Source organism: Mus musculus, chromosome 10, assembly GCF_000001635.26.
Source record: "Mus musculus strain C57BL/6J chromosome 10, GRCm38.p6 C57BL/6J".
NCBI classification, from domain to species: domain Eukaryota; kingdom Metazoa; phylum Chordata; class Mammalia; order Rodentia; family Muridae; genus Mus; species Mus musculus.
Window position 1 is genome coordinate 71,329,124 of NC_000076.6, and position 16,397 is coordinate 71,345,520.

Sequence of the window (16,397 nt, forward strand, 5' to 3'; positions counted from 1 at the left end):
TAGTCAGTGTTTCTCTTAAAGCCAAGTGCCACCATAATGGGTAAAAAGAAATTTAAAAACTCCCACCTCGTTGGTAGCAGTTATCATTTATGAAATCACCCTTATGGTAGAGTGTCATAATTAAAAGCCTATCTCACAAGTTGTATCACAAATTGTGATATTCGGTTATGGGGGGGCTGTAGACATGGCCATCTGTGGGATAAATGTCACTGTCTCTAACATGGCTCCTCACACTGCAAACCCTAGGTGAATTCAAGATCTTGATGCAGAAAAAGCCCAAGTTGCCAGTTTCCCCTTCCAGGGCAGCCACCGAATTTATGTTGGTCTGAAATTTGGAGACAAACCCTGGCAGGGCCAGTTGGTCCAATTTGTTCATTTAAAGGCTGGAAAATGGGCTGGGAACATGGCTTAGTGGTTAAACGCCTGCTGTGTTTGCATGAGGACTGGGCCCTCCAAACCCCTGTAAAAGCTCGGTGCATCTGGAATTACAGCATCTACAATGTGGCCACAGCCAAATGGATGAGACCACTGGCACCCGCGTGTGACCACACGTCCCATAGAACACACAACATTCACATGCTTAAAAGAAAAGGCTGAGAAGCCAAGTGGCTTTGCTTGAGGTCAGTGAGTGGGATAGAGAAGCCAGCACACTGCTCGCCAGAGGCTCAGGTGGTCAAATGAGGAAGACACTTGGAGCCTCGGGTGCTCAGGCAGAAGGGCAGCCATTGCATATTAGTTAACACAAGCCTTCAAGCCTTAGTAAGACAAAGACTGTACAGTGGAAAGGACGGGGCCCGATTTATCGTCAAAGATGGTGTCTTTGCTAGCTTAAGCCATCACTCAGTGGGAAGTAAAAGCTCCCTAGGCCTCTGATGGGAACTTGTCACTCTCAGCGAGGCTGTGGGACTCTGACATCAGTATACTTGACCGCGGGTGTCTAAGCATCATCGACGCCATCAGTCTGATGCCCTCTGCTCTTGGGCTGGTGCTCTAGATCACTGCATGTGCATAATCATACTCACAAGCTCGGCGCATGTGTGTGTACAAGTGGAGGCCCCAGGTTGGGAACAGTGTCTTCCTGTATAGCTCTCTGCTGTATTTATTGAGGCGGGGTCTCCTGTTGAACAGACTTCACTAATTATGGCTGGTGCAGTGGTCAGCTTGCTCTAGTGATCCCTACCACTGCCTCCTGAGCGCTCGGATTACAGGCAAGCCGCCATGCCTGCCTGGCTTTTATGTGGGCACTCAATCCAGAGCCATCGCCCCAACATTCTTCCTGACTACCTAACCCACATCCCCGTGGCCTGGATTTCTGCTAGCGGTGTCTATAGTGGATCCGTTACAGAGCCACAGAGATGAACACAGAGGGAAGTTGCTGCCCCTTTATTGGTGACCCGGGCAAGTTTAAGGAGAACAACATTAAAGCACACAAAGTGTATCCATGTCACCAGCTCAACCAGGAGGAGTGAGGGTCACGGCAGGGTTCTCCCATGGTGTAAGAAATCAACGCAATTTCATCACACCCCGTTACTTTCCAAGTTAACGAACCGATAAGAAAAGATTCTCCCTTAAACTGACAAGTACAATGTACATGTACATGATTTTGGAATAATTTAATACTTTAACCTCAAGATACAACTATATTCTAAGACCATTATTTTAAAGGAACGGATCCTTACAAGACCAAAATAACCCATATAGCACGAGGTTGGTTTAGCCTTTCTTCTTCTTTCAACAAACGTGCACCACATGTTTCAGTAGCAAGGCCGATGCCATGGATATGAGAGCTGTGATTTGCAGGGACCAACCACATCTAGAACCGGGGAGGCCAATCAGACGGTGGGTTGGGTGCCATTCTACGTAAATCAGCAGGTGACATCACAACACGCTGGGTGCAGCCTCGCAACTGTCCATTAGGTTTCCTTTTTCTTGATGATCAGAGGTCCTACGTTGTCGCCAGTCTCTTCGTTGTGCTTTATGTGAGCCCCATCGCAGAAGGGGAACTAGGAAGAGAGAGAGAGACACCATGAAATGTCTGATCCCCACATCGATCTGTGCTTGGCAGACAGGTAGTGACACCTGATTCCCACACATCAGAGCCTGTATTTCTCTTGGTTAGCACATGAACTTCACTGAGCAGGAGGAAGAAACAGGAAAATACCCACTGCTATTCAAACTTCTGACGTCCGGTGATGCAGGCTAAGGCTTTGGTCTGACCACTCAGTGGCTATAGTTCTAGTTATCTATGCCTACTGCCTAATAATAATAATAATAATAATGAAAATGATAATGATAACAACAATAATAATAATAGTAATAATAGAAGTATGGTGAGGATTGAATCCCAGGTTATGTGCATACCAGGCAGGCACTCTACCTATAATTATGCCCATGGCTCTAGTTGCAAGAGTTCAAGTTTATCATATTAAAATCAATTTGTAGTCAGGTGTGGTGGCACACACCTGCAATGCCAACACCTGAGAGGCAGAGGCAGGAGACTCAAGCATTAAAGGCCACAGTGTTTGGGTCAGCCTCCATTCCAGTTGTTCAGAACCCACGTGAAGGTCAGGCTGCACATCTGTTACATATGAGGATATAAAGTGAATAAGTTAAAAAAAGAAAGAAAGAAAGAAAAGAAAAAAGAAAAAAAAGTTAAAGGCCAGCCTAGGCTGCATGAAAAAAATCCTTTTTCAAAAAATAAAAAGAAAAATCAACTTGCTTGCCCCACACCTGGTATTTTCCCTTTAATGTGGTTCATAGGGACATTTTATTTTCTTTTAGAAATATGATTTCTAATGTTCATTCACTTTTACAAATTCCACGTCATAGGCACAAGTGACATTTTTGTCTTTGGTGGGAAAGAGGGACAAGCTAACTTATGCCAGTGCTTTCTAGAGCAACTTCTGCAGGACACAGGCTTGCTTTTGCTGTGCTAGTAAAACGAATCAGGGAGCCCCTGAGTCAGGGCAGGCTTTCTTTAAAAATAGTTTTAGGCTGGGCAGTGGTGGCGCACGCCTTTATTCTCAGCGCTTGGGAGGCAGAGGCAGGCGGATTCTGAGTTCGAGGCCAGCCTGGTCTACAGAGTGAGTTCCAGGGCAGCCAGGGCTACACAGAGAAACCCTGTCTAGAAAAAAAAAAAGAAAAAAAGGAAAAAATAAAATAGTTTTAGGGCTGGAGAGGTGGCTCAGCGGTTAAAAGCACTGACTGCTCTTCCAGAGGTCCAAATCCCAGGAGTTCAATCCCCAGCAACCACATGGTGGCTCATAACCATCTGCAATGGGCATCTGACGCCCTCTTCTGATGTGTCTGAAGACAGCTACAGTGTAGTTACATACATAACATAAATAAATAGTTCTTTAAAAAAAAGTTTTATTTTATGTGCATGCCTACTTTGTCTCCGTGCACGTCAGTGCACCACCTGTGTGCAGTGTCGATGAAGGCCAGAAGAGGGTGTCAGATCCTAGAACTGGAGCTACACACAGTAAGCAGCCCACATGAAACTGGAAATGGAATGGCATTCCTGGTCTTAACTGTGAAGCTGAGGAGTACTCCTGGGGCAGGCTGTTGGACCACTCACACAGTTTAATGGGAATTTAGAGCACTGCCTTGTGCCTATTCTTGATTCCTTCTGAGATGCTGAGATCTCAACTCCAACCAAGTCCACATTTGCTTTATGGGACAAGCCAATGCAAGGCCGTTTCCTCCCTCCCATCTCCGAGACCCATTTCCCTGCCTCCTCTCACTGACAGAAGCTCAGACTTGTGGCATTTGTTTTTCGGTAACACGGGCTTTCACCGACTTGGACGCAGAGTTTTAATTATTCTGTTGAAATGGCAGCAAAAGGTCAGTTGGTAATTACTTAACCCAAGGGTGTCTCTCTCCATCACCACCCACTCACCTGGCTAGAACGGCTCAGCACCAAAGCCCAGTCCCTCCCCACCCACTCTCTCTCCTTCTCCCCCAGGTCTGTCTTCTCTCCTGCCTCTGCGCTGTCCAAGTGCAGAGCATTCTTTGAGATTACATCTCTGATTCTTATCGGGTCCATCCGCCTTGACTCACCAGTTCTGCTGTCTTCTGGTGCCATTGTGTCCCTACGCCAAGGCTACTGCTGCTGCACATCTCCTCCACTCAACTGTCACCTCAAACCCACTTGCAATGCAACTCCCCAGCAACGCTGCAGAAACATCAGCTTTCCAACCAGAGTTGCTTGTTTCTGTTGAAGGCTTGGCTCCCTTTAAACCACATGCTTAGATCCTGTGGTTTCCACCCTAGTCTCCCTGATTTGTCACTGCCAGGGCTGGGGAGATGTCAGCCTTAAGTAAGTGTATGCTGCTCTCCCTGACCACCTGAGTTTGGTTCTCCGTATCCACATCAGGCAGCTCGCAACTGTGTGCGACTCTAGCTCCAGGGTCACCAATACTCATACATACATAAAATTAAAACGAATAAAAATAAGTCTTTAAAGAAGTCACTGTTTTCCACTGGTCCTGTTCATTTCTCTCCACTTCCACAGCCAGCATTCTAATGCGTCATAACGTCTGAAAGACCTGCAGCCCAAATACGTAAGCCCAAATCTCATCCTGATTCTCCTCACGGACTCATCCCTGGCGGGCCTGTGTCCTCAGCCACCCCCTTCCTCACGACTGCTTCCTTGCACACTTGGAGAAAGCATTCCTAGGACTTGCAGACGCTTGTGCATGTGTCTCCCATTTTCCCAGACGCAGTCTACCTCTCGGAAACTTTAGCCCATGGCATAAGCACTCCCATATACCAAAGCACCAGAACTGCACACTGGGCTCCAGGGACACTGATGTTTGCACGTTAGCATGTGAGCACTCACGCAACGAGCACTTATGGAATTTACACTTACCATCCCTAGCTACAGAGCCTGTGACTTCAGGAGACTCAGCATCTTTATTTCCTATGCTTGAGCGAGCCGCAAGAATGGAGCCTACTGTAGGCTTTTAAAGCTTTTACCGTTTACAGCAAGTCAAGTCTACAGAACACTGAGAGATTATGTCCTAGTGAATTCAGGAACCTGTGGTTCACATTCCATATCCTCAGGCCTCTGTGGGACACGGTGACATCTGCTAAGCTGTTTTACTGGACCACACAACACTCAGCTACTAGACATGCTTCCTGAAATCGACTGCCTAGGAACCAGGATGGGAATGAAGGGAGGGAGGAGTCGGGCAGGAGAGGATGCTAGAATCCACATGATGTAAAGCTGAAAGGGGAATTCCTAGGGCTTAGAAAGGGGACCAGGAAGAGGTGACAGAGGACAGTGTGGGGCAGCAAACAACAGAGTATGATGACACAGACTCATGGCATGCACAGAAGTCCATTGCTCAGCATGCTAACTAAAACCTAAACTGTGGACCTTCCCTCCTTGCCCGCAGGGCTGCAGAGAGGGCTCAGCCGGCGATTGTGTGTGCACTGCTCCTGTAGAAGAGCTGAGTTGGAATCCAACTCCCAGCACACATGTTAGGCATCTTCGAAAACTCAAGCTCTAGGGAATGTGATGCCTCTGGCCTCTGCAGGCACTTGTGCTCAGGTGAACAACACACACACACACACACACACACACACACACACACACACACACACACACGCTTCTGGTCTCCATGGGCACCTGCACTCACATGCATACCCATACAGACACACAGACATATACACACACAATTATTAGTAAGTTTAAAATTAAAAAATAATTAAATACTGTCCTAAATATATCTCCTACTAGGTATGCGAGAGCCCCTTCCATGTTTATGACCCATGATCCATGACAGCATTCCGCTGTGTTAAGTCTCCATCATACTGTGATTTCAGAAAATGGGACTTAATGAAAATCTTTTTCTCTCTTTAGACCAAAAGCCCAGACTCATGGCTTCTGGTAAGCCACTGCTGGTATGCCCGGCTCCCATGCTCTGGCCCCTTAAGCTTTGGAAATCTGTTCTCCATAAGTGTGAACAGCAGCCGGGCATGGTGGCACACGCCTTTAATCCCAGCCAGCACTTGGGAGGCAGAGGCAGGCGGATTTCTGAGTTCGAGGCCAGCCTGGTCTACAGAGTGAGTTCCAGGACAGCCAGGGCTACCTACACAGAGAAACCCTCTCTCTCGAGAAAAAAAAAGTGTGAACAGCAGTACACTCCATGTCAGCACTGGGTCTCTCAGGACACCTGACATTCTGAGGTCACCCAGAGTATCACCCTGTTAACATGGTTAGAAAGAGGGTCCCGGTGTCCCCATCTAGAGCCTGTAGGTGTCACAGGTGACTCTTAAATTCTGCCAGGTATTTAGTTACAGGAACTGCAGTTACAAGAATACCAAGATACTTAGCGGTAGAAGTGTGAGTCAGGTGAGGTGCTGCACATCTACAATCCACACTCGGGAGCCAAAGCAGGAAGGTTGGCACCAGTGCAAGGCCATCCTGGCTAAAGAGTGACCCTCTGTAGGCTCCCAGGTTGCAGGGCAAGACCCTGTCTCTCTCACACACTCTGCTCAGTCTGTTTCTCACTGTGCCCAGGCGGCAGCCTTTCCTCCCGAGATCCCCTCGGGAAAGAAATCCCAAGACTCAGTCACAGAACGAGAAGATGGCTACTCAGCTTAATTCGGTGAGGGTATGATGCGATTTCACTTCATGGCTGCTGTACATTTTAGAAAACATAATCCACACGAGTATGAAGAGCTGTGTGTGCTGGTAGAGCCAGCAATCCCAGCAGAGGCAGCAAGATGGCAAGTCTAAGGCCAGCCTGAGCTACCTGGCAAGGCCTTGTCTCAAACAAACAGAAAGCAGGATGTGAGACCCAGGGAGGAACAGACACCACAAGGGAGAGGGTTGGAGCTGGAGAGATGGCTCAGCAGTTAAGAGCACTGACTGCTCTTCTGAAGGTTCCGAGTTCAAATCCCAGCAACCACATGATGGCTCACAACCATCTGTAATGAGATCTGACACCCTCTACTGGTGCCTAAAGACATCTATAGTGTACTTATATATAATAAATAAATACATCTTTAAAAAAAAAAAAAAGAAGGGAGAGGGTTTTTCCACCAGCCATTCCTAGCGTCACACTGGCACGGCGGCGCTTACCTTTTTAGACCTCCAGCATCGGCAGTACACGGCCTTATCCCCCAGATCCTCCATGTCGAAGGCATGCACCACCTTCGGGTTGTCTTTCTGGATCTGAAGATTCACCATAGCTTTGGTGCGATTCTCTTTAGCGTAGAACTTCTTGTAAGCCAGGTAACCGAGAGCGGCTGTGCCAGCAGCAAAGGTGACGGCCGCGATCCACTCAACTGCAAGAGGCAAGGGAGACAGGACAGCTCGTGAAACCTGACAAGCCTGCGATGCTTACATCACCAGTCTTATTTATGTGTAGCTTGTGTGTGCTCACAACGCACATGCCGAGGGCAGAAGGCAGCTTCAGGGAGTTGGTTCTCTCCCGCCTCACATGGGTCCTGGAAATCTAACTCAGGTTTTCAACTTTGCCTGCTAAGCCATCTTGACTAAGATTTTAAGTGTTAATAAACCCAACACACTGGGTTTCCACAGCTCTTACCAATTTTTTTTTTTTTTTTACTACTGAGTGGACAGCTAAGTTAATATAAAAAAGGGAAATTTCAAAGATTATTTTCCCTTCCCTAAGACAGAAAAGGGACAGCAAGGCTTGGTAATCATCGATGAATCTCACGTGTTTATCAGTGTTTTCAGCAGCATGTGTACCTGCAAGGGCCGATTGCTTAAAGAAGGAAACAAAATGTGAAAAATAAGACTGAGGTTATAAAGAAAACAGAAAGATCAAGAAGTGATGCCATAAAACAAAACAAAAGAAGTGATGCCATGAGCAAAGTTCGTTTATTTAAAGAGCAAAATCCTTCAGTGGCTTTGAAATGCACAAAGAGGAGCAGCTCTAGACAAGACAAAGAAGATCTGTAACCCCCCATCCCCGAGCATCCCCATGTGCCTGGCAGGGCTGGCCTTAGGTCTGAAGTCATTCAATGGCCACGATGGATTTGCAAATCGACTTTTCTCTAAAATATAAAGTTGACGACAATAGCCGCACATGAAATATTCAATAAATTCCATATTTCTATCTTTTTCTAGGTTTCCTAAGACTTCATTTTAAGCAGAACATTACTATTCAATTGTCTGAGGAGAATAAGAAATGGTTGGACCAACAGGCCATACATTTACTCCTTCTGCATCCAAAGACTCCTGAGAAACCCAGGTGCTTAGCGAACACCCTGGTTCCAGGCAGAAGCCAAGGTCTGTTATCTGGCTGGCCTCAGCCTTGGAGACTTGTCTGGATAAACACACTGGCCTGCTTTCTAGCACTTCCCCAGTCACCTCTTCAGTGTCTGAAATAAGTTCCCAGACTATCAAATAAAACCCCTGGGGAGATAGGTACAAAACCACGTTTTATGGCCAAACCTAATTCCCAAGGCTTTAGAGGACCCCAGGATGGGTCCATAGGTTCACGATTCAAACTCCTCACAGGTGGGATGGATCTAATGGTGCCTACACAAACCAAAACTGGTGGAGCTTAGTCCTAAGAGCTCTGTGGCCACGCTAACCCCTTTCATCTCAGTCCTGCCATTATTTTATGGCTCCTATCCAGTGTACACTCTAAGGACCACAGACTCTATTTTCAGCCACAGGAGCATCTTTCTCCCCAAAGAAATTTAGATTGTTTCCTATCCTAGGTCATTTCCATTTCTTTGAACTATGACACCTAAACTAAACATTAACTAGTGTTTTGTTGTTCTCAGGTGTCATATGACCAGGAGTCACCTGACAGCTTCAAACCTTTTACCTCAACAGGAATATTTCTCTTTTTATAGTACTGGGAACTGACCCAAGGACTCAAGTATGTTAGACAAACGCTTTGCCTGTATACAGTATCCCCAGCCCATTGGAATAGTTTGTACCTATGCATTTTGTGTAAATTAATCTTGAAGTCAATGTTCACGATCAGCTGTAATTTACTGTGATCTGTCTGACTTCTAGCCTTCCTTTTAGAAGTAATGCAGGAAGCAGCTAGGTCCAATGGGAAGTCACTGGCAATTTAGAATGGAACCTCAATTTCACAGCGTCTGCTGACACCGTAATGCAAGCTCAAAGAGTAGCAACAACTCCTGTCCTAAATTAAGATAACACGGTTCCTTGAATTTTTTTTTTGCAGGAACTTATTTTTGCAGGTAAATTATTAATTACCCCACCCCTGATGCCCATTTGCTGGAATGGAGCCCAGCCTCCGCCTCCTGAAAAAGCTCTATTTATTTTAACGATCCCTACAAACTTCAAATGCCCGGAGATTCATAGAACAAGTGACTGGCATTAATTTGCTTTAAGGTATTAAATCCATATTCTCTTCTCATATTACCATATTTATTATACAGGATGACATCATAAAACAAATCCCAATTCAACTTTTACCTTCTCCAGAATTTTTTTGACCAGGGTAGAAATGACAGAGGAAATGACACAGAAAAGCAGTTATTACCACAGGAGACACAGCAGACACACACCCTGGATACACACACAGGCTCTGTGACCAAACATCTGGCAAGGGCACCGGCCACCCCGACAGTGTCCCAGCACTGCCAGTGTGCTAAAGAAACAGAACTGGATCAGTTCCAAGTGTGTGCTTTAGCCTCACAGAGCTTCAGAAGGTTTTGGGTGTGTGTGTGTTCTATTCTTCCCTCTTCCCAAACTCTAATTTTCTAATCTTATCAGGGACAAACTGCTAGTTTCCAGAAGGAAAAAAAAATGTTTCTATTTTATCACTCCATTGCTACAGCCTCAATTGGCTTTTTTCAGACAAAAAGTGGCAAACACCCCTGGCTACTCCAGGACAAACATAAAAAAGGGAAAAAGAGATTAATAAAAAAAGATTCAAAAGCCAGCCTGTAGGAGAGAGAACCAGAGAGCAAACACCCAGGTTGGGAGCATTCAGTGTGGCAGAGGTCTGTTTCATGGGACTCGAAACACCCTGTTAGCCTGGAGTCCTGCAGCTACCATCAGAAGCTCCCTGTCTGGTCCAGCCTCTTCAGGTCTGAACTCTCAAGGAACAGGGCTAGTCATAAATTCAACTGTCCGAGGCAAGAGAGGGTCCTGCGAGGCTCAGTTATTAGATCTTCTACTGGTACCTTCCAGACTGGGTCAGAACGGGGACCCCCCAACCGGGAGCACTTCCCTGTCTGCTCCAGAGCTCTCTTCTTTCCTTTGCTATACACAGCTCTCAAGGGCGGGCTTTTCATGTAGATCCATCAAACCTGTTTTCTTCTACATAACACCATTAAAGGAAGCTTAGAGCCTGGTGCTTCCTCCTGCCGCCTCGGCCGGCTTGCCAGCCTCTGCTCTCTTGGCATGCTCCTGAGCCCACAGCTCTGATAACCGAGCCTGGGGTCTGCTTTATTGTGAGGGTTACTTTGCTTTGACTTAGAAACCTCACCCACCCTTCACTAGTTAGTTTCTGGCAGGGCCTTCACCTACCCATTACCACCAACTGCCACAGAACCGGAAGGTGCCTGGGTCAGGAGAGGGGGAGGGGCACTATCTGTTGAGGGAGTGACATGAAGGGACATGAAGGGACGGGTGACTAGTTCACCTTCATTTTCACCTGTCCTTTTATGGCCCTGGTGCTCCTACACCAAACAGCTCCTTCTAGATTTATGTAACATTTACTTTCTCAGACTCAGAAAACAAACAGCACCAGCAAGGGGTACCTCAGGCACCCCAGGCTCCCACAGGGATGCACCCATCCAGAAACCATCCTCCACAGACAACAGCTTATTCCGGCTGCAGCCCCAAATCCCCCACCTCATTATCTGCTTACTAGTTTCTTGGCGGGACCTGTATATTTTTTTTCAAAAAAAGAAAAAAAATCCACTAAAGAACTTTCCAAGACTCAAAAGAACTTACTGAATGAATATACTGTGATACAATGAACTGGAAAAGTATAAAGGCGTCTGAAGAAAACAAGGTTATAAAAAAAAGTATGAACAGGCTGGCCAGCATTGGTGATAGGTCTGCGATGATCAGGGTTTGGGACAGACAAGAAAGCACACACAAACACATAAATCTTCCTTACAACCTGTGGACAAGACCAGGTAAGAAAATGCTACAAGAGAAGGCAGGGCAAGGTAGCCATTGAGACACAGGTGCCTGCTGCCAAGTTTGCCTGCCTGAGTTTGATCCCTGACCCACACTGTGTGTGGGAGGAGAGACCAACGCCCATAAGTTGTCCTCTGACCTCACCTAGGTGGTGTGACCCACATCCCCTAAACTCATACAAAATAAGTAATTCATTAAACAAGAATTTCTATCTAAGAGGCTGGTGGGATAGCTCAGTGAGTGAAGACCCTTGCTGGGACAGCCAGATGCCCTGAATTCTTCATGACTGAAGAGTAGACTCCACAAAGCTGTCCTGGACCTCTGCTCAGCAGCAGGCACGCCTCCCCTCCCTCCACATCACAGGCACATGCATGCGCGAACATACACACACTCAAAAACCTTGGGGGCGGGCAGGCAGCAAATCCAAATAGAGCACTTGATGTGCAATGCTAGCCCTGGGGTCTGGATTCCCAGAACGGGCAGAACTGGGTAGGCATGGTGGCTGCCGTAACCCCGGCACTTGGGAAGGAGAGTCAGGGATCCCCAGAGCAAGCTGGTTACCTAGACTCGCCGGAATCAATGCGCTCAGGGTGAGGGAAGACCCTGCCTCAATAAATAAAGAGGAGTGTTGTAAAGGATGGCATGTGCATCACACACACACACACACACAGGAATGTGGACGTAAACATGCACACACAAAAGAACTGGCTGCACTTGGGAGGCAGAGGCAGGCGGGTTTCTGAGTTCGAGGCCAGCCTGGTCTACAGAGTGAGGTCCAGGACAGCCAGGGCTATTCAGAGAAACCCTGTCTCAAAAAAAAAAAAAAAAAAAAAAAAAAAAAAAGAACTGGTTTAGAACTGGTTGAAAAAGTATCTCTGTTGTTAAAGTGCTTGCCCCGGAAACATGAAGAACCAGTAGCCAAACCAGCACCCATAGGAAAATGCTGAGCGCAGTAATATGCACTGGTGTGTGTGTGTGTGTGTGTGTGTGTGTGATGATAGAAGGATCTTCTGGGCTTGGGTAGGCCAAGTAGTCTAACCTCAAAGGTGAGCCCTACGCTGGTCACTCAGAAAAAGGTGAATGGTATCTGAGGAATGGAATATGAGGTTGACATCTGTTGGTGCATGCGTGTGCGCGCGCAAGCACACACGTGTGCTCACACACACACACATTTTATTTGCTTTAGCTGGCTTCTTGGTTTTAGAGGTGAAGGCGAATTATGATTAACTTCTGGCTGCACAGAGTGGAGCTTGTTTTAAAGCAAGCAGTCAGGTGTGGCAGCTCACATTTTTAACCCAGCACTGGGAGGCAGATCTCTGTGAGTTTGAGGCCGGCCTACTCTACATAGAAAGTTCTGGGGTTGTCTCAAAGAAATAAACGAACAAAACCAATTTGAAAACAAAAAGCAAGCCTTGTCAAGAGCTCCAGGGAAGAACAGCACAATGCTGTCCAGGGGAGGCTTTAGTAAGCCTTATGGAAATGGGAGGGTAAGAGATGACAGCTGACTCGGGGAGAGTCAGAGGTGTTAAGAGTTCAGAAAGGCCATCTATTGGGCAAGAATCATGAGACTACATACGTGCACTGTGAAGGCTACTTCCCAGGAACCATCATGAGCTCACTGGTACGCGCCCAAACCAGCCTATGCTGACCATGGGGAGGGTCTCTTCTGCATTGCCTCTAACTCCAGTCCCTGGTCTGACACTTATTAACCACCTTCCTTCTGCACCCCAGGCTCCCCCCCCCCCCCCCGCCCAATATAAAGAATTCTGGAAACACAGACCTTCATTCTCCCTTTAGTATATATATATTTTCCCTGAGACAGTCATGTTACATAACCCAAGCTGGCCTCTTGATTCCCCAGCCTCAACCTCTAGAGGGCTGGGATAGCAGGTGTTTGCAACCACACCTTGCTGTAAGTCAATACTTTAGCTTTCAACTAAATACAAATAGGAATGCAACGGCGGGGGAAGGGGGGTCCTGGATGTGTTTCAATTGGCACACTGCTTGCTTGCTTTGCTGGCACAAAGCACAGAGTTCAATCCTCAGATAAAATTGGTGTGATATTGCACACCTATAATTCCAGCACCCAAGAGGCAGGGGCAGGAGGATCGGGCGTTCATCTGCTATTCCGCAAGTGAAAAGTAACCCGGGCTGCATGAGGCTCTATGTAAGAAAGATAAATAAACAAACCACAACAGTTTTACAAGACACAAGAGGCAAACATTAAAATGCATATAGCAGGGGCTGGGGAGAGGCCTCAGTACTTAAGAGCATGGGTTGCTTTTCCAGGGGACCAGGGTTCATCCATCCCCCACATTCAGGTCTAACAGCAGTTCCAGGATTACTGACTGACACCCCCTTCTGGCCTTGGTGGGCACTTCATGCACAGGACACACCAACATACAAGCAGGCAGAACACCCACACACACAAAGGTAAGTAAATCTTTAAAAGCAAAGTGGGAGCTGGGGGGAGGGTGTATTTGCAAGGCATTCTATAACCCAACTCTGAGTTGGAAGAGGTTGGTAGAAAAGACTTGTAAAACCTTTAGGACTCTCCGTATAGTCTTCATAATGATCTCTATGTTTTTCATAACTAAAAAAAAAAAAATAAGTTGCCGGGCAGTGGTTATGCATGTCTGTAATCCCAGCACTTGGGAGGCAGAGGCAGGTGGATTTCTGAGTTCGAGGCCAGCCTGGTCTACAGAGTGAGTTCCAGGACAGCCAGGATGGCACAGAGAAACCCTGTCTCGAAAAACCAAAAAAAAAAAAAAAAAAAAAAAAGTTTTCCAGCACAACAAAGGTGAGTACTTCAAGTTGAAGCCAACTGAGGGTCTTCACCAAGAAGTTTCATATTTCTTAGATAATAAAAGACTAATGAAAAGTCACTTTTGAGCTTCCCTGTGCCCACAAATTAAGGCAAATTAAACCCTTACCTTTTGGCTGCAGGAAAGACTAGCCTGCAAAGTGTGACTAGTTCTTGGGGCTCACCTCCTTTGTCTTTAATAGCTCCATTATCTAAATCAGGACCTAGTGTCTGCTTACGAAATATGAGCCCAGATTTCAAACAAAAACACATTTTGCAATCTTTTTGCCCAACCTCACCCACATACAAGTGTTCCTACGAAATTAAAACAACTGCACCACAAATCATGTGAGCATTTTATTTTATGCAACCGTCTTATTACCAAGAACACTGTTTTTCCAGGTGTGATGGCAGGCCTATATAGGTTCAGCACTGCAGAGGTTGATACAAGAGGATTTCAAGGTTAGCTTGGGCTATAGAGATCATGTCTCAAAAAGACAAACAAAACAGATTTTTAAAAACCACGAAGAAAACTTAAGTTCACCAAAGTGGATGCATTTAAAGGAGTCCCCAAATGGCTACCCTTTAAAATAAAGTTTGCAGAGAATCATTTCTTTTTGTCTGTAGTATTTTTAAACTATCTGCATGGGCTTTAGCATGATGGCTCAGTGGGAAAAGGTGCCTGCTGTCAAGATGGATGACCTGGGTTTGATCCCTGGGACTCACAGGGTGGAAGAGAATCCGCTCCTACAAGTTATCTATTCACTTCCACACAAGCCATGGCACTAGGTACAGACACACTCACACAAATAAATGTTAAGAAAATAAAATAAAAAACTTGTTCTCCCTATCTGCCCAGTCAGTTTCGTCGATATTAAGTAGAACTTTCCAGTATATAGAACCAACCTACTACAAAACTAAGGTCCCACTTCCCCAGTCAGTCACCCTGTGGGCAACCAGGCTAGAGAGGCACGGTTCACCCCCCAAAACCCCCGTCCTTCCTGACACCCTGACGTTGGGGACTGGTCACGTTAGGGATAGTTACAGAACCGAGCAGTATAGACGATCCCTATTTGCTGAATGAATCAGTGGGGCTCACTGTAATTTAATTTTTTTACTTTTACTCAACTAAAGGTTAGAAGTAACCAAACCCTGGGGTGTGGCGTTTTTATATCGGGGCAGTCAGTCACGCATATCGCACAGGTTGTAGTAATTTTAACAGTTGATCACCAGGGACTTTACACTAGCCAAGTTTCACAAATTCAATTCTAGTCAGATTTCTACAAACTTCTGTTTTCAACGCTAGGGAAAAAGGCCATTTTCAGTGGTTTCTCAGACCACTGTCACCAGCGGCCGGATGCAAAGTACGAAAGAAACTTGGAAATTGAAGACCTTGGATTGGGTTTCTTTACCTAGAATTACAAAGCCAGCAAAAGCAAAACACCTACGACGTGACCAGTCCCCGGTGTCAGGGTCTCAGGAAGCGCAGGAGCGTTTTGGGGTGGACTGCGCCCCGCTATCTTGGTTGCTCACAGCGTGGCTGGCCCGGGAAGTGGTCCAGGGCCGGGATGCCGGCCCGCACCAGCATCCCCCGAGCGCTCCGCAGGCCTGCGCCTGCCCTTGTGCTGGTCAAGGTGACAGTCCGGATAAGGGTGGCGGGGACCGGCCGCGGGCGGCTCACCTCGCACAGCGGAGTTGGAGCTGAGGCCCATGGCGCGGGCAGCAGGAAGGCCGTGGCAGGACCGCGCGAGCGAGCGCTGGGGACCGCGGAGACTTGGGCAAGACGCGACCTCGGGGCCCACTCACTGCCACTGCGCAGGCGCCGCGGCAAGCTGGGAGCGCGTGTGCCGGCGCGCCGGTAGAGTCGCGCATGCGCAGCTGGTCCAACCCGGCAGACGGGTGAGGATTTGACAACCGCGGGATAGCCTTAGGCGCCAAGGCGGTGACTGCGTCTGCGCCGCCCGGGCGAGCCTATCCAGGCCGGGTTTTACCGTCGGTCCAGTTGAGAGCGTTTCAGGTGACTCAGGACAAGTACCTGCAGGACTGTCGGCCGATGGCCTGCCGATCCTTTGACTTTTGGTAATAAGTTACACAAGGTGTGGCCAGCTCAGCTGTGGGTCCTGCAAATCTGACCAGCTCCACTGTGGGTCCCGCAAAGACAGATTTTGCCTTAGGATGCCAGTGCAGGCACACGGGCATCGATGGAGCTGTGTCTAGAGCTTCCTCTAGCCACATTGGGCCTCCATCCCTTCAGCCTCTGACCCTGCCACTCATGCATCCAGAAAGTCCCAGAAAGACAAAAACAAAAACAACTTGCTTCGGCTGGTGAAGCAGCTCAGCGGCTCTCTGCTTTCACAACGGTATGGTGTTTGCCCAACATGCACAACACTCTGCCTTCAATTCCCAGCATTGCCATGAATAAATAAACATAAGTAGACTGTCCACTTAGAAAAACGATTTAGAAGGCTGCAGTGGCTT

The 16,397-nt window shown here is 47.3% G+C and overlaps 1 protein-coding gene across 1 annotated transcript; it reads right to left on the minus strand.

Moving 5' to 3' along the window:
- Positions 1-1,370: 1,370 nt before the first annotated feature.
- On the minus strand, positions 1,371-15,726 carry Cisd1 (CDGSH iron sulfur domain 1). Its single transcript, NM_134007.4, has 3 exons — positions 15,601-15,726; positions 7,091-7,296; positions 1,371-2,003 (listed from the first exon to the last, which is right to left on the minus strand). The coding sequence occupies exons 1-3, from the start codon at positions 15,629-15,631 to the stop codon at positions 1,914-1,916; spliced, it is 327 nt and encodes a 108-aa protein (NP_598768.1). The 5' UTR covers positions 15,632-15,726; the 3' UTR covers positions 1,371-1,913.
- Between the last annotated feature and the right edge of the window lie 671 nt (positions 15,727-16,397).

Coding starts and splice junctions, on each gene's coding strand:
- Cisd1 (NM_134007.4), bottom strand. CDS start 15,631: ATGGGCCTCAGCTCCAACTCCGCTGTGCGAG. Junction 7,297..15,600: donor CTCCAACTCCGCTGTGCGAG/GTGAGCCGCCCG, acceptor TGCCTCTTGCAG/TTGAGTGGATCGCGGCCGTC. Junction 2,004..7,090: donor GATGCTGGAGGTCTAAAAAG/GTAAGCGCCGCC, acceptor CTCTCTTCCTAG/TTCCCCTTCTGCGATGGGGC.